This window comes from Lycium ferocissimum, chromosome 9 (assembly GCF_029784015.1).
Source record: "Lycium ferocissimum isolate CSIRO_LF1 chromosome 9, AGI_CSIRO_Lferr_CH_V1, whole genome shotgun sequence".
NCBI classification, from domain to species: domain Eukaryota; kingdom Viridiplantae; phylum Streptophyta; class Magnoliopsida; order Solanales; family Solanaceae; genus Lycium; species Lycium ferocissimum.
In genome coordinates, this window is record NC_081350.1 from 27,994,995 (window position 1) to 28,022,447 (window position 27,453).

At 33.5% G+C, this 27,453-nt stretch overlaps 1 protein-coding gene across 3 annotated transcripts; it reads left to right on the forward strand.

Moving 5' to 3' along the window:
* The first annotated feature begins 19,364 nt into the window (after positions 1-19,364).
* On the forward strand, positions 19,365-27,242 carry LOC132030130 (homeobox-leucine zipper protein ROC3). 3 transcript variants are annotated; one of them, XM_059419627.1, is made up of 12 exons: positions 19,365-19,538; positions 20,038-20,293; positions 20,381-20,559; positions 20,683-20,800; positions 21,772-21,960; positions 22,967-23,458; positions 23,987-24,088; positions 24,178-24,390; positions 24,767-24,935; positions 25,016-25,284; positions 25,379-25,474; positions 26,157-27,242. In XM_059419627.1, the coding sequence occupies exons 2-12, from the start codon at positions 20,129-20,131 to the stop codon at positions 26,676-26,678; spliced, it is 2,514 nt and encodes an 837-aa protein (XP_059275610.1). In that variant the 5' UTR covers positions 19,365-19,538; positions 20,038-20,128; the 3' UTR covers positions 26,679-27,242. The 3 variants fall into 3 exon arrangements, with proteins under 3 accessions (XP_059275610.1, XP_059275612.1, XP_059275611.1); XM_059419629.1 differs by lacking the exon at positions 19,365-19,538 and adding an exon at positions 19,646-19,799; XM_059419628.1 differs by lacking the exon at positions 19,365-19,538 and adding an exon at positions 19,807-19,951.
* The last annotated feature ends 211 nt before the right edge of the window (positions 27,243-27,453 follow it).

The window sequence follows — 27,453 nt, forward strand, 5'->3', positions numbered from 1 at the left end:
GGGAATATTGAAGAAAAAGTGTAATATTCCGCAATAAGCCGTATTTTGAGCAACTCGAATGACATAGTTGTTGAACAAGTCCTTATTTTGTTGAATAAAACACAACAAGTTATCACTTTATGCAACGATAGTGACATTTCAAAAACCCCCAACCCGTAACTTTTTCCGTAGAAGGCAAATCACGCTTGTAAATGCAAATGATTGCTTATTTCTTCGAAATCTTTGCCCGGATAAAACACTTCAATTAGTTCCATGCAACAAGTCCGTTACTTGTTGGATAAAACCCAACAAGTTAAGTGTTGACGAATCAATAGAAGCATATTGTTGAAAACCGTTAAACAATTTATTAACAACAATACACACATTTGTAATTTAAACACGATCAACATATCATATAAACCAAGTTTACAAGCATCAAGAACAAATTACCATTCTAAAAAGAATAACATTAAAATGTCATAAAGTTCCAACAAATAACTATTATTACAACTCTTTGCAATTATAACGACTACAGCATTTCCGCTTCGACAACAACTACAAATTTGTTGGATATTTTCTACAAACAAACCAAATCCATCAAGCTATGTCCAACTGGATGCGTTAAATCTTTCAATATTGGTCACTTCATGTGGACATACTTCGAGAAGGCATAGAAAGGAATCGGTTTTTTGAAGGTAGTACAAAACATTAGGAACCAAACTAATCGGTTCTCTCTGGATCAGCTTTTCAAGTTTGCATTGCTTCGGTTTTTTCTTTGTTAAATTATTCAAATAGGACACATTTCTAGATTTATGAATTCACAAAGATCTCATTCGGATATGCACCAAATTTAAATAGCATAGCTAATTTAGAAACCGAATGTAGAAGCATCAAAAGTTGGTATTGATTTTTCAGTTTAAAATGCGAAAATGACACCAAAAAAATGACTAGAGTTGCAATATTTTTCTCTCTCCTCCACCATATATTAGAAATTTCAAAATTCCTCCATTAAATTTCTTCTCTTTGCCATCAATTTTCTTCCTTTCCATTAATCTTTGAACCAATGATTTATAATTTTTATTTTATGATGGTTGTATTGAAAAATAGTGATGTTAATTGTTAAAAATACCTCGCAGGCTTTAACGAACCCATTGTCATTAACGTGAGATACTAACTACTATTCGCTTAAAAACAATTTATTGTTAGGTTTTGAAGATAATACGAGGATCACTGGGTTTAATTATTGATTTGTTAATTTCTTTGGGATATAACATTAATTACCAAAATAAATTTGTCACGGATGCAAAGTTTTATGGTTACTTTAAATTTAATAGCTCGATTCGAAAAATCTAGTACTCTATATTCCGTTGAAAGTTGGACATATCGCTTGGGTTGCTTGTCTTAAGGTAATTCATACTTATGTTAATTCGTTGTTAATTTGTAAACCGAGATTAAGCATGTGAGTTGGAACAATATCTCGGATGTTAAGATTAAAATGCAAGCTCGATTTGGAGGCAAACCTATTTAAAATAAAAATAAAATCTTTGCATATAAAGAATTCAACGTTACCTTAGTTATAACAAATGGTATGTCCAATTAGTGTTTAACTAACTTTCTTCCCAGAAAATTTTTAGTTATGTTTAATGCCTTGTCCTTGAGACTTTTTAGTTGTTTTAACTAAAAGTTTAACACGGAGGCTTGCCTTTAGTTATGTTCGGTTTTTATCATTTATGTCCGGCAGATTTCTTTTAGTTTTTTAACTAAAAGTCTCTCGGGGAACCGACTTTGTTATGTTTAACTTCCGCCGGTCGGTTTTTTCGTACGTGTTTAACTAAAAGTCCGCTGGCGTGCACTTTAGTTATGTTTAGTTTACCGTTCGTTTTGTATAGCCTTATATTTTCGTATTCTTGTTATTAGTATTAGGAAAACTTAATAAAAATTGAGTTATTGTGGTGATTTTCGAGTTAACAGGTTGAGTATTTTCTATAATGCGAAGCATCACCGACAGAGGAAATAACAAAAGAAAATATGAAAATGGGGGAGTTGCTAGATATCCTTGAATGCTTATTGTTTGGGCTCCTTCTACCGAAAGTTAATTATTTATTAGATTAGCTCATGGGAATAATCCTTCTACTCACTCCCCCTATACTTAGTTTATTAGAAATGTAATGGAAGATGTTACAATGAAACGTGCTTTCGGAGAACATATAAGGAGACAAACCATGAGGTCATCAATTTGAGCTTTGTTTTTTGATTCCCCCTATACTTCCTCACTTCTCTCACAATTTGAGCTTTGTTTTGCACTTCTACTACACAAGCCAAACAATGTCCATAAAAGTCACCCCCTACATACACATAAAATCTAAAGCGAGATCCAAAATAGGTCCATGTCATTCATTCAAAGAAAACTCCATGAATTAAATTGCCGTCCAAAACGACTATCGAATGCTCAAAACCAAGAACCACAACAAACAACGTACAAGACAAAAACAAGCAACACAAACAACATAACGATAAAATGAGCGGTGGCCAAACGACCCAAATGGCCAAACAACATAAATGTCCTAAATTTTAGCTCCAAATACATATATATATATATATATATATATATATAAATCCATCGTCTCACATAACAATCATAATTAAGTCCGAAATTCACCAAATTTATTTAATGGCATGGGTCGGGAGACTATTTAATATTTTTTGGTTGATAATGAAATTTCGATTTAAACCGAAACCCGAAAAATCGAACCCCAAACCCCGAACACCGAACCGAATCCCGAAATTTCTGAAAATTGAAACCGAACCCGAACCGAAAATCCGAAAAACCGAATTAATTCGGTTCGGTCCGGTTTTTTTCGGTTTTCGGTATTTATGCCCACCCCTATGTCCACCGTTTGTTGTTTGGAGCATTGTCTACTTGTTGCCACAAGTGTAGAACTTGTTGTAACAACTATAAATCCGTTGGATATCTTCTATAAACGTAACCGTATAAATACCAGACAAGAACAAAAAATCATCTATTGGATATCTTTTCCTAAACCTCGAACCATACCGGGACAACAACAAAAAAACCATCTATTTCACTACAAACATACTAAACAACAACTCGAATTTTATCCAAACTTTTCCTAAACCCCCCCAAAAAAAAATCAAAACTTTTTTCAATATTCTTTTTGAGTGGGGGACGGGGGTGGGGCAAAAAAAAAAACTTTTCAAAACTTATTTTTTTTAAACAAACATTTTTTTTGGAAGGGTGGGGGGGTGGGGATGGTGGGTGCAAATAAATAAAAAGAAAAACTTTTCAAAACTTTTTTTAAAAAGCAATTTTGAGGGGGGGGGTAGTGAGGGGTGCGAGAAGGAGTGGGGGTGGTGAAAATTTTTTAAAAAAAAAAATTTTTTTTTTTGGGGGGGGGGGGAGGGATGGGAAGAGAGTGGAGAAATTTGGTAAGAAAAAAATCAAAACTTTTTAAATTTTTTTTTAGGGGCGGGGGAGGGGTGTTTGGTGAGGGGTGGGGGGGAGGGTTGCGAGGAGGAGGAGGACGAGGGGTGTGAAAAAATAAATTAAAAAATCAAAAAAAAATTTCGGGTGGGGGTAGTGAGAGGTGGGAGGAGGAGCGGGGGCTGGTGAAAAAATAAAAAAAAATCAAAACTTTTTAAATGTTTTTTGGTGGGGGAGGAGGGAGGAGGAGTGGAGGCCGGTAAGAAAAAATCAAAACTTCTTTTAAAAAGTTTTTGGGGGGTGGGGGAGGGTTGCGAGGACGAGGAGGAGGAGGGAGGAGGAGGAGGAGGGGGTGAAAAACAAATAAAAAGAAAATCAAAAAATTTTAATTTTTTTTGGAGGGTGGGGGTGGGGGGAGGGTTGCGAGAAGGAGGAGGAGGGCGGTGAAAAAAAAAAAAAAAATAATTATTTTTTTGGGAGGGTTATGGGGGTTACGGGGGTTGGGAGGAGGAGGGGGTAAAAAAAAAAATAAAGAAAATAAAAAAAAATTGGGCGGGGGTGGGGTGGGGACGGGGGTGTGTGGGAGGGGCTTGGGGGCATGGGCACGGGGCGGGGTCGGGGCGGGGGGTGGGTCAAAGTGTTAAAAATAAAACTTGCAAAGTGTTAAAAATAAAGTTGAGGTCAAAGTGTCAAAATAGAAATTTTTGGGCAACTTCAAAACCCCTTAATCACTAATAGAAAATTATCACCTAATCTAATAATTAAAACTTGAGTCACCTCTCCTAAAATAAAAAACTAAAGAGTCACCAATAATTAAATGCCCCTGGAGTGTTAGGTATCTTAATTTCCTCTACCTTTTAAATTTAATAAGATTTCCATTTATTATGATAGTAATCTAGTGGAGTGTGCATTTGGATTGCTTGTTTATAGGGAATCACTTTCTATTCACACCCACCCAACAAATCCTGAGAGAATGACTATTAACTGAAAATCTTTTTGTTTGTTTTTTTGAGTAGATGTTGTCAACAAAGAAAATTTGTTTGTTAGTGATTTAGCTTTCTATCTTAAAAGAGATAGCGAAATTTCAAAGATGCTCTTCTAAGAATACTTTCCGTGTTTTTTTAATCAATTTTCCTACTTTATTTTGACGATTTCTCTCTCCGTGTATTTTACGTTGGAAGGAAGGCAGAAAAGGCCTATGATAAAATTCCTAGGGAGGTCCTTTGGTGTGTTTTTAAAGTATAGAGGTGTGCATGTGGTGTACTTTAGGGCTATCAAGGACATGTATGATGAAGTCAAAATCTGGGTTAGGACAATAGGAGGTGACTCAGAACACTTTTCGATCGTGTTAGGTTGCACCAGAGATCAGTCCTTAGCCCTTTCCTTTTTACCTTTATGATGGACGAAATGATACCATATATCTAAGGAGAGGTATCTTGGAGTATGTTATTCGCATATGACATAGTATTGATTGATGAGACGCGCAGTGTAGTTTATGATATGTTGGAGGTTTAGACAGAGGCCCTAGAGTCTAAAGGTTTCAGGTTAAGCAGGACTAAGACGTGAAGTACCTAGAGTGAAGTTTAGTGACATGACGTATGAGACGGTGGTGAAAGTGAAGATCAATGCACTAGTCATACCCAAGAGAGAAGGCTTCAAATATCTTGAGTCCGTAACTAAAGGAAACAGAGGATTGGCGATACTGTCCCATATCGTATTAGACCAACACTATTGTATAGGACAAATTGTGATTGGCTAGTTAAGAATGTCCACATTCAGAAGATGAATATAGCGGAGATGAGGATGCTCCAATGGATGTGTGGGCATACAACGTGAGATATGATTAAGAACGAAGTTATATGGGATAAGGTGGGAGTGGTCTCCGTAGCAGACAAGATGAGAGAAACGAGACTGAGATAGTTCGAACATGTTAAGAGAAGGTGTGAGTATGCACCAATGATGAGGTGTGAGAGGTTGACTGTAGCAGGTTATGAGAGGTAAAGGTAGGCTAAAGAAAAACAGGGGGCGGTGATTAGACGGGACATGACACAACTTTAACTGACTGAGGACATGATCTTAGATAGAAAGGTTTGGAGGTCGAACATTAGGATAGAATGTTAATAGGTAGTTGTGTGTTTTCGTACTGGTAGTAGTATGATTTAGGTATCACGTAGTTTCTTTTTCTCCAATGTGTATAAATATCTGATGTCACACTTGTTTTATGCATTGCTATTTTGTTGTCTCATTTTTTTTCCTTTCCGGCATCAGTTACATTTCTTTTGAGTTGAATGTCTATCAGAAACAACATCTCTACCCCCAGAGGTAGAGGTAAAGGATTAAAGTTTACATACATCCTATCCTTTCCATACGCCACTTGTAAAATTACACTGAATATGTTGTTGTTGTCGTAGTATATAAACAAAAAATTTAGATAATTAATACTTCCCTACTCGAAGTAGACTATTTTTTTTTTCTATTCCACTTTAACAAATCAATTTTACTTTTTTTTCACTAAGGTTGGTTTTTCTTTTGGCACTTAACATATTAATAACCAGATCTTAATAATTAGGTCAATTTGACTTTTAGGTCTAAGTTTTAATCATTCAGATTTTGGCTATTAAGTGCATTTATTATTTTATGTTACAACCACCTAATTGATATGAACGAATTTGAATAATTAAAATTTTGTAACAATTTCTTAATATTATCAAGATGTCTATTCAAAGATCTCTATAAAAAATGTAGTTCATCAATTCCATACATTCAACGATATCCAATAACTCTCCATTATCAACTGTCACCATCATTAGCCACTATTTACAATCATTATGAACAACCATAATTACCACATAACCATCAATCACTACCGACAATCACCACTATACATCGTCAACCATCATCATTTATCACCACCATTAACTATTACTATCATCCACCGCAACTACCACGCGCTGCCATCAACCACTACTGCCAACTACAATCTCCATTAGCTACTACTAGGGGTGACAAACGGGCCGGTCGAGTCGGATACGGTAAGGGTCGAAATGGGTTAACGGATCGTTACTCCGACCCACCCATATTTAATACGGATAAAAAATGGGTTACCTAACGGATAATATGAATATTCATATTATTCATATTATCCAAAACTACTTCAAAGATGTTGGTTTCATGTAGCTAATATGGAGAAGATTAAATTACCTTCTTATCCACAAATCCAATCCCTAGCACATAGTTGCGTCTTAACATTTGCGAAAAGAATAGAACTTAAACTTTCCAATGACACGACCTCCAAGAATTTTTTTTTCTGAAAATACCACCTTAAGTCCCACCATTCCTACCCTTCCAAACGGAAAAAAAAAAAAAAAAGCTTCAAAAAACTTTTTTTAAAAAAAAGTTTTTTTGAGGGTGGTAGGGTAGTTTAAAACAAAAAAAAAAAAAATTGGAGGGGGTTGGTTGGGGGGGGGGGGGTGAGTTGGGTGGTAGGGGGTGGTTGGGGCAGGGGGTGTACAAAACCAAAATAATTTTTTTTTTTTAAAAAATTAATTTTTTTTTGGAGGGGTGGTGGGGTCGGGTTGTCACAGGGTGTGGGAGGTGTAAAATACAAAACAAAAAAAAAAAAAAAGTTCAAAAATTTTTGGAAAAAAAAAAATCTTTTTTTTAGGGGTGGTGGGGTGAGGGTCCGATAGCGGGGTGGGGTGGGGGTGGGTAGTGTAAAAACCAAAAAATATTAGAAACTTTGAAAAATTGGAGGGGGTTGGGGGGAGGGGGGGGGTGAGTTGGGGGAAGGCGTGTACAAAACCAAAATAAAAACTTTTAAAAAAAATTAATTTTTTTTGGAGGGGTAGTGGGGTCGGGTTGTCGCAGGGCGTGGGAGTTGTAAAATACAAAAAAAAAAAAAAAAAAAAAAGTTCAAAAACTTCTTGAAAAATAAAACTTTTTTAGGTGTAAAAAAAAGTTGAAAAACTTTTTGGAAAAAAAAAAACTCTTTTTTTTAGGGGTGGTGGGGTGAGGGTCGGGGAGGGGGGTGGGGGGTGGGGGTAGGGGTGGGTAGTGTAGAAAACCTAAAAAAATATTAGAAACTTTGAAAAATTGGAGGGGGTTAGGGTGGGAGTGAGTTGAGTGGTGATGTGGTTGGGGGGTGGGTTGCGTGGTGGTGGGGTGGTTGGTGAAATATCAAATGTGGGACTTGTTTTTCTTAATTTTATTAGGAAAATCTTTTTCCTCATTTTTAATGAACTTATTTTTTAAAGAAAATATTTTCCAAATTTTTTAAACAAATAAACATGTGAAAATTGGCATACCGAAGACCGAACTCACCTTATATGTTGTGAGTTTTACCCATTAGTTTACCCATATTTTAAGTGGATAATATGGGTTGACTCTTATTGGCTCCATTTTAAATGAGTTGGGTATTCAACCCATTTTAAATGGGTTGGGTCGGGCAGATAACCATATTTTTTACCCATTTTGCCACCCTTATTGAAGACCGAACTCACCTTATATGTTGTGAGTTTTATCCATTTTACCCATTAATTTCCCCATATTTTAAGTGGATAATATGGGTTGACTCATATTGGATCATTTTAAATAAGTTGGGTATTCAACCCATTTTAAATGGGTTGGGTTGGACGGATAACCACATTTTTTACCCATTTTGCCACCCCTAGGCCTACTACCCATAACCCATCGATCATTAGTCAACATCATCCCCAATTGACATTAAAAACCATCATGGATAGTCATCACCACCACCAACTGCCATATATTTTTAAAAATACTTAATTGAGTATAATAGTATTAAATTAGTATAGTATTTTATTAAATTTTATATATTCAGATCGTAGAAAGCAAACAGTCTCAATTCTTTAGTAATCAAACACTAATACAAAATTTTAATATTCATATGTGTATTGATATTTAAAATTTTAAACATTAATAAATATCTTAATCTTTAAATGTGTATTTACATCCAGGATTAAATATTTTTTTTCCCGCCGATCCCTTAAGTCCCTCGTATTTACTCATCACTCAGTCCCCTTCAAACCCCAATCATTGCCACTGCCACCCAATTACGGCTCCTTGAGTATTTAAGATCTTATCTTAAACCCAAATCTTTGATGTAATCATTTTGACTCAACAACTTTGTCCAAAAAAAATTGTGATAAATATGAAGGGCCCGCGTGTGAAGAATGATTGAAGTCAATCTTGGTTTTATAATAGGAATATATATTTTCAACAACTTAATGTAATTAATATTGAAAATTAAATTATAAAAAAGATATTGGTTGAGAAAAAGCACAATTATTGAAGTCCTTAAAGGTCACAAGTTACTCCGACTTTACACCTTTAGGGAGAAAAAAACAAAATCATAGAATCCTAGGACAGCGTCATGGAATTTCCTACAATTCCGCTTGCATCATTTGGAACTTGTTCGCATCCATTTTGATTTTTTTTTTTTTTTTTAGAGTTCCTCTAGCGCCATTTGAACACAAGAAAACTTTCATGGGTGATACAATCAAATCACATGTAAACTTAAATGATCCCAAAAGTGGATTTTGATCCAAAATAACCCAAAAAAAAAGTTACAAAGTGCCTTTTAATAAAATTAGTCTTGTGATAGAAGTTAATCAGAACTTTCCCAGGTTATTAAACCCCTATTGTGCAATAGGACTTTATTAAACCCTGTTGCGCACAAAATTAGTGCGCAATAGGACTTAACAGTGATCGTCACCGTTAACTCCTATTGCGCACTAATTTTGTGCTCAAAATGCACTTTTGTAACCTATTTTTTTGTGGGTTATTTTGGATCAAAATCCCACTTTTGAGATCATTTAAGTTGCGGACTCTCTACAACGTCATCATTCCAAATGGACAATGAAAAGTATAACTAGGTAATTTTATGGTAGCTACTTGAAAAAAGTACTCTGTAGTAGATAATGAGGTATTTTCACAGGTGCTACTTATATAAAAGTGAAAAGACAAAGGTTCAAACTCCATTGCAGTGGCGTACGTAGGATTTTTCATAAGCAATATCACTATGTAAAAGAGTAAACAACTGAATGAATCGCTACAATGATATCATATTATAAAAAGACAACTCAAATTATATTAATAAATTTAGTGTAGAATTAGAGTAGGAAAAGACAGGCTACAGTTATTTTAAGACTATTTACCCACTGCCATTTCATGCCAGTTATATTCTAGTTCTTTTACTGATTTCGGATTTAAACTAAAATTTGCTTTTAGGATTTAAATTATAATGGACAAAAAAGTGAGTCTGAGTGAGTTTGAACTCGTGACCTCAACCCCAAAATTGGAGCGCCTAGCCAACAGACCAGCGCACAACTTTGTGTAGAAGCAGTGTCACTTTATTAATTTGACCTTTTAAGTTCGTTTTATTTATTTTTATATATGTATATCTAATAAAAAAATTCGGCGATGCAATGTCACATGACACCCCTCGAACCTATGTAATTCTGCCCATGCTCCATTGAGTTTGAAAACACACTTGAAACTCTACGAATTTTTTGAAATCTAGCACGATGGTGTTGGAGGATTGTGTAAAACTTAGATGTTGAAGCACATATCCTTTGTCATATGCTATGGGTAAGGACTCAAAGGCAACGAGCCAAATTCAATTTTTTTCCCCATATTTTAGCGAGGTATATTTTTGTGCGAATTTTATTTGTCATATAAAGTAGCTTGATTGACATTTCAAAATAATGACTAAATATCAACAACAATTGACCATCCAGGTGTCGTTTTCACCTATTTGTGTTCTCGTTAGGGGTGTCAAATGAGAGGGTTGGGTTGCATTTGGATGGATCAAAATGTGCTGATTTAATTATGGATGGACGATGACCCACACCTGTTAAAAAATTACTTGAGCTGAAATGAGTTAACAAACAGGTTATAATCCCACCTGCGTAATTCTTACTAAATTTTAGTTTCTATATTTGTTTTTTTATTATTTATTTAAGCACGTAATATAACTTTGTTTTTATTTTTTCTGACTCTGTATAACATTAGAAACAAAAAAAAGAAAAAATTTTAAAAAATATTTTGACTAGATTTCTCATGAGTGAATTTGAGCTACATACATAAAACTCAACTTTTAGATGAGCTAAATTCGGCAGGTAAAAAAAGGGTTTAGTTAAAAAATTGGATGGGCCTCAAACTTAATGAGTGAGTCATATTCTCATGGGTCAATTTTGACATCTCTAATCCTCGTATTATCCCTTGTCCTTGATCCAAAGGGCTTTCTTGGTGCTCCATACGGGCAGTTTGCACGATTACCCTTATCCTGGGGTGGTCTTTAATCTTTGCCCCTCAAATTGTTGGTCTTTAATTTTGCCCTTCACCTAAAATATCTCGAGGTTTTAGGTTCGAACCCCTGTTCAGTTAAAAAAATAATAATTTCGCAAGGCAGAATTTTATAGCAAAACTAGGCCTATTCGGATTTAAGGCCTAACTTTTGTAGAATTCCAGCAGAGTAAAAAAAAAATCTGCCTTCCAAAATTTCGCTAGACAAACTTTTGCCTTAAGGCAGAATTTTCGTGAAGTCTTGCCTAGCAAAATTGTTTTTGACTAAGCAGATATTTGAACTCAAAAGATTTTCGACTATTTTTTAAGCGAAGGAAAAAATTAAAGACCAGCAATTTGGGGGACAAAAATTAAAGACTAGCACCTTTGAACGACAAGCCCCGCAAAAAATGGCTCTTTACATCTTTTTGATGATTGGGCCACTGGCCCATTAAGAGAGGACATGTATATAGTGTTTTATGTGATACATAATCAATTGCATTTTATAATAACAACTACTATATACTAGTATCTTGTATTTTTTTTTTTTTTGTATTATTTGTTTCATCGATGTTGCAACTAAAATTGCTATTGGATAATAATGTAGTAATAAGTTGAAGGACAAATAGAAAAGTACCAAACTTAATAATAACAATAACTCATAGGGCTTTGTTACATGAATTCTGTAAAACTAATCGAATGAAATGTCACACACTCTTTTACTTATTGTGGCCATTATATCAGGCTTTTACCTCAGGAACTTTAGTTTGTGTTGCAATGTAAATGTCTTACTACAAATAGAAATATTTTAAAGGCAATTCCTTGTATGATTTTTTTTATGATCCTATTTGTTGTCAAGTAATGGTGATTTACTTGAGTGGTTTATGGGAAAATGTTGATGACAATTTTCAAAAACCAGCTTCTCTTTTTTTATTTTAAAAAACCAATAACATTAATGACCATGCTGTTCACATTTTTTTTTTTTTGGTCGGAAAAAAAAAATATGTGAACAGAATGGTCATTAATGTTTTGTGAATATTAAACTTCAAATCGTCTATTGAAATAAAATGAGAAGAAATAAAATAAAGGAGAGAAAGGGAAACGAGTATAAATATTTTCAATCTGATTGACTAGGAACAAAAAATAAGGAGGGTATAGTTGACTGCCATATTTCTCAGTTTTTATTTATTATTTTCTTTATGTTTGTATTTAGTCTATTAATATTTAGTACTTATTCAGTTCTAATATTTTCTTTGAGAATTAAAATAACATGTTTTTTCAATTATAATAGTTTCCATTTCCTGCTTAGAAGTTAGGACATGTAAACTAAAGTTGATTTCTATAACGACCGAAAAAACAAACCAACTCCAATAGGAGTCTTTAATTTTTATTAAAAAAATATGAATGTGATCACAAATGGAACCTGAGAATTTATTTCATTATAAAAACATGACATATACTTGAAATATCTTTTGAAAATATATAGTGCTACTAGATTCATGTAAACTTCTCATCATTATTATTTCCTCGTTTTATCCATCTATATTTGTTCAGTAAAGATTTAAACCAATATGATACAGTCACATCTTCATCATGGAACTGTTTGAATCCAATTTTGTCCCGTTTATGTGTCCCTACAAGCCAGCCATCTAATATTGCTATTGCATTCAATTGCAAAGAACAATTCGGCGGATTGTGTGTGATGAAAAAGATCCTTTAACAAGTCTCAAGTTTGAGCTTTGTGAATGAAAAAAATTAGCTAATTTATCCAAAATATTTTTTTAGGCTATCAATTATATTTTGTCCCTATTTTTAAAAATTGTACAAATATTGTGTTTGAAAAGTTATCTTTCTAGACAACGTTAAACTCAGATTTAATATTTGTTGATATATTCCTCAACTTTAGAAACAGAACATTAGACTATGGTTGGTGAATGAAGCATTCTCGAAGTATACCAGAGTTTGTTTAACTAGGAAAAAAAAAAAATCCAGTTGCTAAGAAGGGATCCTTAGATTGTCGTCTAAAAGGTCCATAAGTTGCAAGAAAAATAAATAAATGGTCATTTATCAAACAGCAACCCAAAAAGGGGTAACGATGGAAATTCTACGGAAAAACTATGATACGGAGTGTTTTGTCCTTTTATGGGCCTTATACACACGACACACATTCATATTAATATGGGCTCAATGCAAATACCGAACATCGAATAAAAAATAAAAATGGAGAAACAGTTTTCATTTAATACCGTCTTCGTGTGCCTGCATGAATTATTGAGTTGCATTGTTGTTCAAATTAAAGTATAGGCAGAATTATGAGGGCCCCTACCTATTCTCTGCTGTTCAAGCAAATATGCTATAATCGCATATTCTTTGTATATATATCAAATTTACTTTTATCATATAGTTTATCAAATTGCTGTCGTCTGATGATACATTAACAGTATTCAGTAATGCTATTAATTTTGTTTAACTTCGGAAAATTATATTAACTCAAGTTAAGTTCAAATTACTAGATTTAAGCAGTCGAGGTCGTTTTTTCTGAAACTTTATTTTAATACAAAAAGACCAAAATCGCATATTTAAAGCAATTATTGTATATATGCTATTGACATATCTGAGCAATTATTGTCTGCAATGTTAAATAAAAAGAGACCAGTGCGATGTCTCCTTTGACTATGTCATAGTGGTCTTCTCTGTCTCATTATTCAACACTTTAATGTCAAGCTTTTGTTCATTCATATGTACAGATCCTTCAAATTAGTAAAGCTTCCTCATTTGCATTGGATTAGATGTTCATGCACAATTCACTACTAATTACTACCACTATTGATGGAAATATGAAGAGAACATAACCCGCTCTAACTTGTCAAAGTTTGGGTTATGAGTCTTAATGACCCATTTGTTAGTTCATTTTAATTCAACCTATTTCAGCTAAGTAATAATTGATCCACTCAATTATTAACTCAGTTCATTTAACTCGCTCATATTCTGCCCAACATGTCTATTTGACACCCCTAACTATCATTGATATGCAAGGATATATTAACAACGAGTACATCTATATTTAATAATGTCTTCATAGATTGAAAATAAGTAAATTACAAACACACACATACACAATGCTAAAATTGCATCCATTAATGTCATAAATAGATCAAAGTGACTATAGTAATTCGTACTCTACACTTATTGATTTAAAAATTTTGAATCTGCCTCTGATAATGTATTATCTATGACAGATGATGTTATCTATAATTTATTTATATTTTAAAGAAAGTGAAGTTGGGACTTACTCAAGACTCACCCTAAGGCAAGGTAGCAGATACAATTATGCGACGCTAATTAAAGTTTCATGGGACTAATTCACCTCGATAAAAGGGACAAAAACCCCACACACAGCTTTACACCTTTTGGTTATCTAGCCCATAGTTCTCACAAACGCTCTGTATATGTTTTATGCCAATAATTTTTCACCCAGTATTTGTTAACTTTAGTTTGTCTAACCATAACTAGTACAACATGATGTTGATATATAGTTAAGCTTTAAATGAAATGTTAACTTTAGTTTGTCTAACCATAACTAATACAACATGATGATATATAGTTAAGCTTTAAATGAAATGCCAATATCTGAAATGATATCTCTCATTAAATCCAAAATAATTTAGTAAAGTTGGAGATAACATAATTAAGAGAGCAAATAGAACAATGAACATAGAGATAATTTAGTTGGGAAAGTAAATGGAAGAATAACTAGCTATATCGATAATTTAATTTAATTGAGAAAACAGATCGAACAATAAATATGTTAGCTTTTCTAGAAGGTCCAGGTACCGGTACTGTAATGTTCAACTTGGGCTTTGAATGCTGAAAGCAAACGACGGGGCCCATTTGATATTGACAAATAGGGACCGATATTGGACTTTTGGTAATTTAAGAGGGGGGCCTATTGAAATTGTGAAAGGGCCATAAGAAGTTGAGCTTTCAGCTTATGCAATTGAGGGAAAAATAGTCATTTTTAACCCCTACAATCACTATTTCAAAAACCATCAACATTTAATCACTTTTTTGACACATAATTTTTCTCAACTAAAATATGGAAAAACTCCAGCAAACGGTATTGGAATTCGAAAGATTGACAAGTGGAACCCAATGAATGATTTATGGGGTTCAAAAATTTGTTGGAGCTTGAAACCCCATGGACGATTCGTGAATTCAAATCTTTATCAGTTCAAACCCAATGAATGATTCATTGGGTTCCAAAAATTTCCTGCAGTTTGAAACCCTATGAACGATTCATGAGATTCAAACTTTTATAAGTTCAAAACCGAGGAACAATTCACATGGTTCAAAAATTTTGCTGGAGTTTGAAACCCTATAGACAATTCATGGGGTTCAAACCTTGTTCAAACTTCAACCCAAGGAACGATTTATGGGCTTCAAATATTTTCTGAGTTTCAAAGCCCATAAATGATTAATAGGGTTAAAACTTTTATGAGCTCAAACCCAAGAAACGATTCACGGGGTTAAAAAAATTTGCTAGAGTTTGAAACCCCGTGGACGATTTATAGGGTTCAAACCTTGCAAGGAACAATTCATAGGCTTCAAAAATTTGTTGGAGTTTCAAACCCCATGAACAATTAATAGGGTTAAAACTATTATAAATTCAAATCCAAGAAACGATTCATGGGGCTCAAAATTTTCCGCAGTTTCAAGCCACATGAACGATTAATAGGGTTCAAACTTTTATAAGTTCTAACCTGAGGAACGATTCATGGGGTTCTTTATGTAAATAAATTTTATCCAAATTTTATTTTTCGCATTAAAGTGCAGCTATTAATTTTCTTATTACTTTTCAAATATCGACTAAAAACTCATACCAGGGCTAAAAATTGTTCATCCCAGCTCAAGTTGGAACCATCTTCTGAAACGGACAAACAAAATGTAAAACGCACGTAGAGAAATGTATAGCTTTTCACTGATTAATTTGGTTTAGGCTCATGAGCATATTTTCAGTTTTACTAAAGCTCTTTTGGCTAATTAACAATATGTTTTGCTCTAACTAATTGTAATATGTGTTGACGAGTAAGCTTCAAGCTAGCATTGATAGACATTGCTTGTTCATACATTAGACTCCGTTGATCATAAATAGTATCTAAGTATATGCAAATAAATAATAGTTTAGCCATCAATATTTACAAATACTGAATTTCACTATTCAATACATTGTATATTTCAATTGGCTGCTTTGGTAGATTCTATTTTAAATTAGGCACAACTACATATATAATTAATTGAATTTTAGAGTTAGAATATTCTTCAACTAATCCAAGTGTTGACTCAACTAAAAAAATGTATCAAATGTACGTATGAATAGTATCATAGATCATTAGACAAAATTGTACTGTCCACCACCCCTATTACTCCATCAACTTCTAAATTTTGAGGTAATTAACTTGAAGTTTTCACCAAAGTCCCACATTTTTGGAGTTACACTAGAATTAATTAGTTGATCCTTCTATAGGATGTTCTTTTTCTTCTTACAGATCTTCTATATTTAAGTTTTTTGACTAAATTAATGATACCAAAAGGATTAATACGCATGCGTTTCACGTCGAGCAACGTTGAGAATATAGTGTTAGCCGTGTCAGAAAATAGTGTTAGCCGTACCAGAACAACGTTGAAAATGTACGTTTACATGGTCAATAATTACTGTTTGACTAAATATATACGTTTTTATTTCATATTTTAAAAATTAGATAAATATTTAATTTAAATTTTCTTATCTAGAGTTGAAGTTCAACAGTTATCTAAAAGATTTTACAGGAAAAATATGTGTTGAAAGAAAAATATGAAAAATATATATTTAAGAGAGTAAATTTACCCTTGTACTTCGAGAAGAGGGCCAAATATATATATATATATATACATATAGTCCCCCCTCAACTTTGAATAATAGTCATTCTCCCCCCTTTATCCTAATTGATTTTTTTTAAATTTCTATTTTACCCTTACATTATTAACTTGTCTTTATTACTTTTACTTCTTTAAAATCATGATTTTTTTTAATCTCTTTAATCTATGTAACAAATTTCCTATAAAAATAAAATTACTTTCGAGACGGAAAAAGAAAAGTGAGAAATTAATTGAGTATATAACTTAATGCCGTTCTATAATGAAATAAATTAGAAGAAAAATAATATTAATTATTAATAATAATCAAAACTCTGATATCTATTTACAAGTAAAAGTAACAGGTAGTAATAACTTTATAAATATCTTTCAGTGAAAGTAATACAAAATAATTAGTAAAGTAGAGGTAAATTCTATAACAAATTCCTAAAAGATTATCTATTTATATTATGAATGAACTTTAAATTATAATTTAAAATATTCCATTAATGACAATCAAAACTTGTTTATATATTGACAATAGAGAATAAGAGAGAAGTGAAACTTAAATATACATATACATATATATGTAAAAATAACATGTAATATGTGTGTGTGTGTGTGTGTATTAACATTAGATATTGTGATAAGTTCATAAAAGAATTATTCTACTTATAATATGAAATTTTAAATAGAAATCTATAAATGCCTAGGTTAAGAAAATAAATTTTATATAATATAAAAAGGTATTAAATAGATGGAGGATTGAAATGTCAAGGGTAAAATAGACATTGCATAGGATAAAGGGGGCAGAATGTATATTGTTCATAGTTGAGGGGGGCAAGTTTGATTTTTAAAGCAAAATTGGGAGGTGAAAATGATTATCACCCAATATATATACACTTTGTTCGTACCATTAGCTCCTCTAGTAAGGGGTATATTTGAACAAAAGGCCAATGACGAGGGCATATTTGTCGAAAAAGTATAACACAAGTTAAATGTAAACTATTTTGAAGTAGATAGTAGATTTGACCTTTTATAGTGTGATTTTACAACAAAAGAAATTCAGACGATCCCCTTCCGCCCCTCTAGCTCCGCCTATATGATCACTACTGATTACCATTTATAATCTTACCAGCCACTAGTCACCATTACCACAAATAGGCACCAATAATTATCGACAATCACCACCATCAGCCACATTCCAACCACCGTTATTAGCCAATACCGCTACCAACTACCACCTCATTCGGCCCCCAAAACCACCATCGTTGTCCATCACTACTGCCAACCATCATATAATCTTTTTAAAATAATTGTTCATATAGTATTAATTAGATTAGTTAACGTTTTATATGAGTTTTAAATTTATTTTATTTTTAATAAAGATAAGTTCTATACATTTAGATATTGAGAAAATAAATCGTCCTAGTATTTAATATTTATAATTGGATCATAATACAAATACCTTAATGTTTAGATATGTATCAAATTCACGTGTCTTAATTTTAATATATACATATATATTTTAAATTTATATGTGTATTCAAAGTTAAGTATCTTAATCTTAATTTAAAAAATGGGGCTTAAATACATTATCCACCTTCTCTAATTGACAGAACTTTTGCTTATATGTATCAACTAAACAAGTAGTGTTCGTATTATTATTTAAGATAAGAATTAAGATCGTAGATCCCATTTGACACAAAAAGAAAAGAAGAAAAAAAGGAAAAAACGAAAAGCTACATCTAAATTGCAATAACGACAAGGGGAAAACATAACTTTTGATGGAATTCAAAGCCTTTAACTTCCATCATACAGATTTTAATGTTGTCCATATATGATGTGCCTTATCGTAGGAAATTGCCAGTATTAGTTAAAAAGTCATATAAAATAATGTCACAAAGATTATAAAGAAAAGAATAATAATACTAATTTTATTTGTGCCAAAAAAAAATATCAGGTTTCAACAACGAATACCAATTCACCCTTTCAGCCTAAATTTAGAAATTGATTTCTTGAATTTTGAAATACAATTAATAATATTATAGACCATGTTTTGACCAAAGGAGTTTGTATCCCCTCGGTCCTTTTTAGCACAAATGAATTATATAAACCATAATGTTTATACTCCCTCCATTCACTTTCACTTGTCCAGAATTCTAAAAATAAATTTTTACTTTTACTTGTCACTTTTAGCATATCAAGATAAAGACAATTTTTTGTTTGTTTTATCTATAGTATAAATTACTCATTTCAAATCATTTTTTTCAAATTCAATAAAAATATGCATCAATTAATATGGATACATTGATAAATTATGTATCTATTTATTATTTCTTAAATAGCGTGAAAAGTTCAAAATGAATAAGTAAAAATGAACAAAGGGAGTTGTTAAAAATATTTAACTACAGGACACAAACTTTTTAAGGTACTCTTGTACTTCCTTTTAGAAGGGTATGCATCAATCACTGAATTCTTCCTAAGACCTATCGACTAATTTAATCAAACAATTATTCTGACCAACATATTAATCTTTTTTTATAAAGAAAAAACAGGAAGGTAGCACCACGCGCGCGTAGAAAGAGCGAAGCGTTTCAACTCTGAGAAAAAGGTTTGACTTTTGTAGCTGAAACGGTACTTCATCCAATAAAAATATGCCACGTGTCACCGGTTCTTAGCTGATTCACATATTAATAGGCGTTGGATCGGTTTCTTTCTTTTTTCAACCCCCCTAGTTAAAGCTCGCATTTCCTCTCTCTCTATAAACAAAAACAAAAATAGAAAGAAAAAAAAAATCCCAAGTTTTCACTCTACATATAGACTGAAAGAGAAGTGAACTAGATAGAGTTTGGTGGAGTAGTGAAGAGAGAAGAAGGGGAAGAAGAAGAAGTCTTTGAAAAACACACACCGACACAGGGTACTAACAATTTATTATTTGTAATAATACGTTTTCTTTGTTCCTTTTTTCTTCTCTCACATTTCATTAATTACATAGGAAATTAATTTTGTGTGTTCAATTCTCTTCGTTTACCTACACAACATTTTGCTTTTTAATTTAATTTTTTTGGTATTGAGAATTTAATACTTTGTTTGTGCTTTAATGGCGAGTTTTGAAGACTCATACGGAGCTGACCCTTTCTTTATCTTTTTGAAGTGTGGAGTCAAATACTTTTGTAATGTAGTCTTCTTGTCTCACTTTTCTTATATATTTGTGAAAAAACAACTACTTCATATATATCCTTTCTATCTTTGTTTATTTTGTGATCTAAGGTTTTAGAGAAATTATTTTAATTTCCCTCTAATGGAGTTTTCTCCTCTTTAGCTTCAATGGTGTGTTTCTAAAACTTTCTGTTCTTTATATTTCATGTGTAAGGGCTTGGTTCTAACCTTTTTTTTTTTTTTTTTTTCTTTTGCAGGTTTGACTCGGGAAAGGAAGAAATATAACCTAACCGTAGTCTGAAAACAAAAAGTTCTGTTTTTTCCGTCAATTCTTGGAACTGTGGAAAAATGTTTGGTGATTGTCAACTATTTTCATCAATGGGGATGGGAGGAAATAATAGTGTTTCTTCAGACTCACTCTATTCCTCTTCCATTCAAAACCCTAATTTTAACTTCATGGCCATGGGAGGAAATAACTTGCCTTTCAACATTTTTCCTCCCAATATTATTCCGGTAAGTTAATTCCTCAACATCTTTTATCCTTACTTTTTAATCTCCCTTCATCACTTGCATGCATGATTTTTTCAATTTTATTTTCAGAAAGAAGAAAATGGACTATTGAAAAGCAAAGAAGAAATGGATAGTGGCTCAGGAAGTGAACATATTGAAGGAATGTCCGGAAATGAACTCGAACCCGACCTACAACAACAACAGCAACAACCGGGAAAAAAGAAACGTTATCATCGGCACACTGTTCGCCAGATCCAAGAAATGGAGGCGTAAGATAGCCATTTTTCAAAAATTTGTTATAGTTGCCATTCTCAAGATCTTGATAAGGAGTGTTTTTGTCACTTATTTAGACTTATTTCTAATTAAATAAGCTTAATTTACGTGATGTTTAGGTTATTTAAGGAATGCCCACATCCAGATGACAAGCAAAGGCTCAAACTAAGCCAAGACCTTGGCCTTAAACCACGTCAAGTTAAATTCTGGTTTCAAAACCGACGAACTCAAATGAAGGTGGGCATGTTAGCATAGTATTACATAGTGTAAAAATACACGATCAGTGTGATTATTTTTTTCTTTTCACGCGGTAAACAGAAAACTCTATAAATGCTTTTATTTTTTTCCTTCCAGCTGTTAAAATTAAAAGCTTCATGCATGAGGGGGCAGATGCACGATTTCCCATATGTTGTGTATGTTTATTTACATACGTTAAAATTTGTCAAAGACCAAAAATGGTTGAAGAAAGAGTGTAGAATAGTGCACCACTTACACCATGAGAGCTGTAGAGAGAGTGACTACATTAACTACGGGGGTTGCTTTCACTTTCAATTTTTTGTATGGCCAATGCATTCCATTAATATGAGCCTGGCCCTAGTTGTTGAGTGCGCAGTCAAACCCCCCTTTTCTCTGCAACATTGAGCTTCCATTAGGAGACACTATCTTTAATGCACCCCATTTAGGGTTATGGTTATGGTCTTATGGACATGAAAAAGAGAGAGACTTTTTACTACTTATCTAGTCTTAAATTAACTATGAACGATGTGAAACTTAGATCTAGAGAGATTCTATGGGTTTAATTGGACACATTATTTTCGTCAAATTACGCGTACATAAGCAAATAAACGCTAAAAAAAAAAAAATGGACAAGAATTAGTAATGGATAGCTTTTGTTGTTAAACAATAAAAGTCTGTTGCTAATCTTACTCTTTAACAACAGATCAGCTATATGGATTAATAAACAATCTTGATATACGTACGGACTATTCAGCGACAGAGTTCGTAGAGTAGTAAAAGCGTTAATAATATATACATATAATAAGATCATGCTCATTCTGAATTCACTCACTCTTAGACTTAAAGTGCGCCATTATGTGAGGGATAAGACTTCATTAAGTTTAGAGGGATCAATTGGGGTTTTGCTCTCTTTTGTTGCTTGTTAATTGATTTTAATAGTACTAAGTACTAACAATTATTTAATGATGTAGGCTCAACAAGACCGATCAGATAATGTAATACTTAGAGCTGAGAATGACAATTTAAAGAATGAGAATTATCGGCTGCAAGCAGCTCTACGCAGTATTATGTGCCCCACTTGTGGAGGTCCTGCCATGCTTGGAGAAATGGGATATGATGAGCAACAACTTCGCCTCGAAAATGCCCGTCTCAAAGAAGAGGTAATTGTTTCTTCAATTTTGTAAATATTTTGGTTATCGTTGGTATGAATATTATCATAAATTTAAGTTATATACACTATCAGCAGGGGCGGAGGGAGGAAGGGCCAAAGGGGTTAACCAAATCCCTTTGACGGAAAATTACACTATTTATATATGGTTGAAATTATTTTTTATGTATACATAGTAGACGTTGAACCCCCTTTGACTTCTTCGTGTGTTTACTTTTTCATATTTTGAACCCCTTAGTGAAAATTCTAACTTCGCCATTAACTATAAGTATTCTTCTCTTTTTGCGTTTTAAGTGCTTAACTGGACAAATTATATGCTTGCCAAGAATTCATATAGTGGTATGCCCAAAATGAGGACAGCTTAATTAGACTAGTTTTTGTAAAAAAGATTGAGGAAATTTTCCACAGATCTTACAGTTTTCCTAATTTTAAGTTAATTGCACAAAAAGTTAATTTCAATGAAGTAACCACCGAGTTAATTAAGATAAAAGAAGCATAAACGATTCAACAAATCTAGGATATATTGTTTTCTTTAATGCTCCTACAAACCATGTACAATGGCATGTCTTGAAAATAGTACTCCATCCGTCTCAATTTATGTGACACATTTTCTCATTTAGTCTGTTTAAAAGAGAACGCACACGTCTATATTTAATAACAAAACTTAACTTTAAAATTCTCATTTTACTGCTCTTAATGAGATGATCTAAAGTCGCACAAATTTGTAAGGTTTGTTTTGATTCACAAGTTCCAAAAGTTTCCTTCTTTTTTTAAATTTTGTGTCAGTTGAATAATATAGTCACATAAATTGAGACAGAACAGCTGATTTAAAAAGGAAAAATATCGCCAACACTTCCTTTATGAAATTGAATTAGAAGTGATTCTTATGTACACTATTCTTGTGTTCAAATATATGCACAATATTTGCTCTTCAAGCACAAACTTATGTATTTCTCTTTTTCACCTTTTTCCTTCCTTTTGGCAATTCTTGTTCACAGTTTGAGCGAGTATGCTGTCTTGTATCTCAATATAATGGCCGGGGGCCAATGCAAGGACTAGGACCAACAACTCCACTTCTTCCTCCTTCACTTGAACTCGACATGTCCATTAACAATTTCCCAAGAAAATTCGAGGATCAGCCAATGTCGAATTGCGCCGATATGGTTCCTGTTCCATTACTCATGCCTGAACAAAACAACTCGCACTTTCCTGGAGGTCCAATGATCTTGGAAGAAGAAAAATCTCTTGCAATGGAACTCGCTATTTCGTCGATGGATGAACTAGTGAAGATGTGCACAGCTGCTGACCCGCTCTGGATTCGGGCTAATGATTCTGGAAAAGAAGTGCTCAATGTGGAAGAATATTCTAGAATGTTTCCATGGCCTGTTGGGATTAAGCAGAATAGCAATGAGCTTCGGATTGAAGCAACTCGCAGCAGTGCTGTTGTCATTATGAATAGCATCACTCTGGTTGATGCGTTTTTGGATCCAGTAAGTAATATGTACTGACAGTATAAAAGATATATTACACTTAAATGCTGTTTAGTTATCGTAGTTGATGCATTCTTAGATTCAGGTAAGTTGCATTTCTCGCCATTTAAGTTATATACATTGACATGATATTTTACACTCATAGCTGATTGGCTATCATATTTACTAGGTTACTAATTATTCTATATTATAGAGATTTACCTGTCATTACCTTATAAATTATGTTGCTTCGGATTCTTCAAAAATGTTGATCCGTGCGTGCCGGATTCTCCAAAAGTAGTGCATTTTTGGAGTATCACACATATACAGTACGATTTTGAAGTTCTGAGTAACGTATATAGTTTATAAGTTGCTTGATTGTGTAAATATATTTTTCATTATTCAAGCATAGAATTTTGCTTATAGGTTCTTTCTGATATAGTACTATAGTAGCAGGGAATGTTACAAAATTGAAGCAATTTATTCCTACCATTTATCTTCTCAGTTTAATAATACTTGTAATTTTACCTTCTTTTTGCTCTTTTCCAGAATAAATGTATAGAACTTTTCCCATCTATCATTTCTAGAGCCAAAACTATTCAAGTTGTAACCTCAGGAGTTTCTGGACATGCCAGTGGTTCTCTTCAATTGGTAAGCACCTTTAAGAAAAAAAACTTCTTATCTATTTATTACGTGTAGGTAGTTATAAATGCTAAATTTCTGTTTTTTTTTTGTCTCAGATGTTTATGGAAATGCAAGTTCTGACACCCTTAGTGTCAACACGGGAATGCTATTTCCTCCGTTATTGCCAGCAGAATGTGGAGGAAGGGAGTTGGTCAATAGTTGATTTTCCACTTGATAGTCTTCACAACAATTTCCCAGCTCCTTTCCCTTATTTCAAGAGAAGACCCTCTGGCTGCATCATACAAGACATGCCCAATGGATACTCACGGGTAAATTTTCTTCTGTTCTTTTAATTTTTTTTCCCCTTATCTTTGTCAGGCAGATCCTGAACTTGAACTTTTATGGGTTCGAGATGTCACTGAATCCACTGACTTGTTTTGAGTTACTGGATTCAGAATTTAATTTTTTTACAAATATAGGCAAAACTACTAAATTCGTGGAACTTGTAAATCAAGCCTAAGTGGTCACGACATCTTGTTGATATCGATTGAGTAGTTTAGCTGACTGAATCCATGAACCTAGAAAGTAGCCAATATTATAGAGTTTTCACATATCTTTTTCTTATTTTATTAATATTTTATTTTAGGACGGAAATATTTGCTAAAATGAATAATTGAACCTTTTGTTTTTTCTCAATGAAATTAGGTTACATGGGTTGAACATGCTGAGGTTGAGGAAAATCCAGTGAATCAGATATTCAATCACTTTGTAACTAGTGGTATGGCATTTGGAGCACAACGATGGTTAGCAATCTTGCAGCGACAATGTGAAAGGCTTGCTAGCCTTATGGCTAGAAATATATCTGACCTTGGAGGTACAAATTTTTTTTTTTCTCCGCATCTAATTAATCATACAAATAATTGTCTTTTGATCAAAATGATTTTGTTTGTACAGTGATACCATCTCCAGAAGCGCGAAAGAGCTTGATGAATTTGGCACAAAGGATGATCAAAACGTTTTGTATGAACATTAGCACTTGTTGTGGGCAATCATGGACAGCTCTTTCTGATTCTCCTGAAGATACCGTTAGAATTACTACTAGAAAAGTGACAGAACCAGGCCAACCCAATGGACTAATCCTTAGCGCAGTTTCAACTTCTTGGCTTCCGTATAATCATTATCAGGTGTTCGATCTCTTGAGGGATGAACGACGAAGAGCTCAGGTTAATTTGCATTTTTGAAAAACCCAATTTTCACCCAAATTATTTGAGTAATTGGAGAACTTAATTTGATTTGGTCTATCTAATTATATTGCAGTTGGATGTGCTTTCAAATGGGAACTCATTGCATGAGGTGGCTCATATAGCAAATGGATCTCATCCAGGGAATTGTATCTCTCTTCTTCGCATTAATGTAAGTATACATACTTATCTCACTTTGGCGACATTTTTTAATTTAAATGACCTCTTTTGGCCGCAAATTTAACACACGAATTAACGGTCAATGCACAAAATTTATCTCAAAGCTAGGCAATTAATAGCGGCAGTCCTGGTAATTGGGAATTTACTAGATATTGATTGAATATATATCTTGGTACTTACGGATTGCATACATGTTCTTTCATTAATGAATAACAATATGGCATCTCTAAACCATTAATACACGTACAAAATGGATTCAATCTGTATAGAGGCTTGGTTTAATTATATACAACAAGCCCTTGTCCAAAATTATATCCTCCCTAGAGCTTGGACTTTTAAATAATTCCCAGCCTGTCCTTTGCGATAAAAAATTAGTAACTGTCATAAAGTTTCAAATTCTCACGGGTAAAATTTCAAGACATTGCTATAGAATTTCACTTTTGAAATTTAGAACACCTGAACAATGATTATTTTTCAAAAACAAGGTCAAAAAGTACTCAGTGAACAACTATTTCTAATCCCTCTCATACTAATTCATCTCTTCTTGTAATCACGTTACAAGGTTTTTTGTTGAATTTCGAAATTGCCTAGTAGGAGTAATAACTTATAATCATATGCTAATTTTCCAAATAGTCCCCAACTTCACCATATCTTTGGATTTTGAATTCATGCAGGTGGCTAGCAACTCATCCCAGAGTGTAGAGCTAATGCTACAAGAGAGCTGCACGGATGATTCCGGCAGCTTGGTGGTCTACACAACCGTCGACGTCGATGCCATCCAGCTAGCCATGAACGGGGAGGATCCATCATGCATCCCTCTTCTTCCCTTAGGCTTTGTCATAACACCAGTTAATGCGCAAACCAATGTTAACAACTGTGACACCAACATGTCTAGTAATGAAGCTAATTCAGCCCAATCTTCGGAAAAGCGGAACTTGTCATCAATCCAAGAATATTCAGGAGGCTGCCTACTCACTGTTGGATTACAAGTCCTTGCCAGCACAATCCCTACTGCAAAGCTCAACCTGTCTAGCGTCACTGCCATTAACCATCATTTATGCAGCACCGTACAACAAATCAATGCTGCACTTGCTGCTCTTTACCCCGAGCCAGGGGTAACAGTACCATCACCACCACCACCACCACCACAACAACAATCAGAGTCCAAGCAAGCGGACGAAAACTCAAATTCCTAATTACCCAAAACCTCCCTTTAACAATTTTTTTGTAAGGGGAGGTTATGAGTAATTAGTGAAAAATGAGAAGTGCGTGGGGGAGGGGGTAAGATTTGTGAAGTAACATTAAGACCAGTACTATTTGCATAGTAGGGACGTGGGGCCCCATGCAAATGAAGGTTAATAGCCTGTGCATGTGCATGGCTGGACCCAAGTAAATAAATGAGACGAGTCAGAAAGTTGTTGTTTGGTAGGTGGGAAAATCCGGTGAAATGATTGTGTGTGTCTGTGTTTTTTAATATTTTGTTGTGATGAGAGTTTTGGGAAGTCAAGAACGAACCAGGTGAAATCCTTGGTGAATGGTGAGAAAATTACCCCACAAAAGACTATGGTTCGGGTATTGACTTCTTCTTTTATGTTCCCCCGCCCCCCCGCCCCCCGCCCCGCAAGCTCCTCCCCCCTACTAGTGATTAATTTTTGGTGTTGTTGACAATTTGAATTTGCAGTTGTTTTCTGCAATGACACTAATTGTAGTAGCAAACATTAGTAAGATTTAATTACTAAGTACTAGTACTCTGTTTATTACTCTGATCTTGTTCCTCCTCTTATAATATCTATCCTTTATTTTGTTGGAAAATGTTTCATATATAGTTTATATGTTTTAGCTGGCATTGAGTATATTTTTCTGATATCTTTACATGAAAAATACTACCGTAATTTGCGTACTATATAAAGTACGACTTATATTTGCAATTAATCTTCAAATTTAATTATTTTTTTATAACCGTAACGTTTG